Source organism: Arachis duranensis, chromosome 4 (assembly GCF_000817695.3).
Source record: "Arachis duranensis cultivar V14167 chromosome 4, aradu.V14167.gnm2.J7QH, whole genome shotgun sequence".
NCBI classification, from domain to species: domain Eukaryota; kingdom Viridiplantae; phylum Streptophyta; class Magnoliopsida; order Fabales; family Fabaceae; genus Arachis; species Arachis duranensis.
In genome coordinates, this window is record NC_029775.3 from 35,405,481 (window position 1) to 35,407,004 (window position 1,524).

At 28.0% G+C, this 1,524-nt stretch overlaps 1 protein-coding gene across 1 annotated transcript in view; it reads left to right on the plus strand.

Annotated features, from left to right (window-relative positions):
• Positions 1 to 1,468: 1,468 nt before the first annotated feature.
• The window catches only part of LOC107484122 (synaptonemal complex protein 2), a 7,619-nt gene continuing 7,563 nt past the window's right edge, over positions 1,469 to 1,524 (plus strand). Inside the window, 1 exon segment of the mRNA XM_052259841.1 lies at positions 1,469 to 1,524. This exon segment is cut by the window's right edge and continues 156 nt beyond it. Coding sequence (XP_052115801.1) covers positions 1,469 to 1,524 — 56 coding nt within the window.

A 1,524-nucleotide genomic window follows, 5' to 3' on the forward strand; every position in this document is an offset into this window, starting at 1 on the left:
TAATAATTTTTACTATTTTTTTATTTAAATAACTAGAATAATTTTAAAGAATTTTAAACACCTCAATTAAATTATTATTATACATATAAATTTTATACCACCAAATTTATCAATAGTCATAAACAATTTATTAAATTCATAATTAAAATTTAGTATTACTAAATTAATTCATTACCAAAATTACACTAAATTTATTCTATTTTCATTCTTCATGGTACTATAACAATAATAATAATGTACCTTAATTATCAGTTCCAATAATTATTCTATCTAACCAATTTTAACATGTCCACTCCCAACATAATAAACAAACAAACATTCTTAACTAAATATTCTAATCTAATCTAACAAAATTTAACAACACGTCATTAATCCTTAATTAATTTACTTTTAATAAATATTATATTTAAACAATTTTAAAATTTTCTTTCCTTTTTTTCACGTCTAACATAAACATTTCAAGTATTTCCATTCTATTCTAATCTAACACACAACATAAGTCATAAATTCTTAATTAAATATTTAAATAACATACTCATAATAATAATTAAATCACTAATTTTTTAAATATTTTTATTTTATTAATTATTTCTAACAATTAATAACAACNTAGATCAAAATATTTAAAAATAAAAACTTATATAATTAGAATGATCAAAATAATTAGCAATGTGAAATTTCGGATGATTGTCATATTTTATTCTGTCTCCTAGATATTGTTAAAGGAAGGTTGATAATGGATTGATGGTGGTGGTCTTATTTTTTGTTTCCTGCCTGCTTCAACAACGAAAGAAGAAGAAAAAAGGTGAAGTTAGGGATGAGAAAGACGAAAAAAGGAGAGTGAACGGAAAATGATCCGATCCGATTTGTTTGCATAGATACAAACTTTTATATTGGAGAGTTTTACAAGTGTAATGCGTGATATGCAATGCATAAATCGGTCTAATTTGTGTACTTGCAATGTCTCAAATCGAAACTTTTTTTTCAAATCGGACCGTCTGAGTTGTTACTCAATATTATTACAACCGTGTGATATACCCCTGTACTCCCGTAATGGCGCCGTACACCACAAAAATCCTCATATCAAAAATAAAAAAGTGTAATAATGTATGCACGCATTTTTTTATTAGACTTTGCGCCAACTCAATTAAATTTATAAAAAACTTGTACATAAAACATCACTCTAAATTCTATTTTCAAAATAGAAAAAACACAAGGTAGTTTAAAGTTTAAACGGTCTGCTCCAAAGGCCTAAGCTGACACTCGCGGCAGTATAAAATCCCACGTCACCATGGCGCGCAATTTCATTTTCAAATAACCGTCTGAACTCTGAATCGTCACTCCTGGAGTAGCTTCGAAGAGAAGCCTCTAAGTAACCATAACAGTGAAATCACCTTCTTCTCTAAGATTTCTAAGGTTTCATTTCACCTTCGCTCTCTTGTTTTCGATTCCGATTCTAATCTTCGAAATGAAGAGGCTAGCGTACCCAATCTCCAAGAGCCTCGACCAGTTCAAATCCTTGTA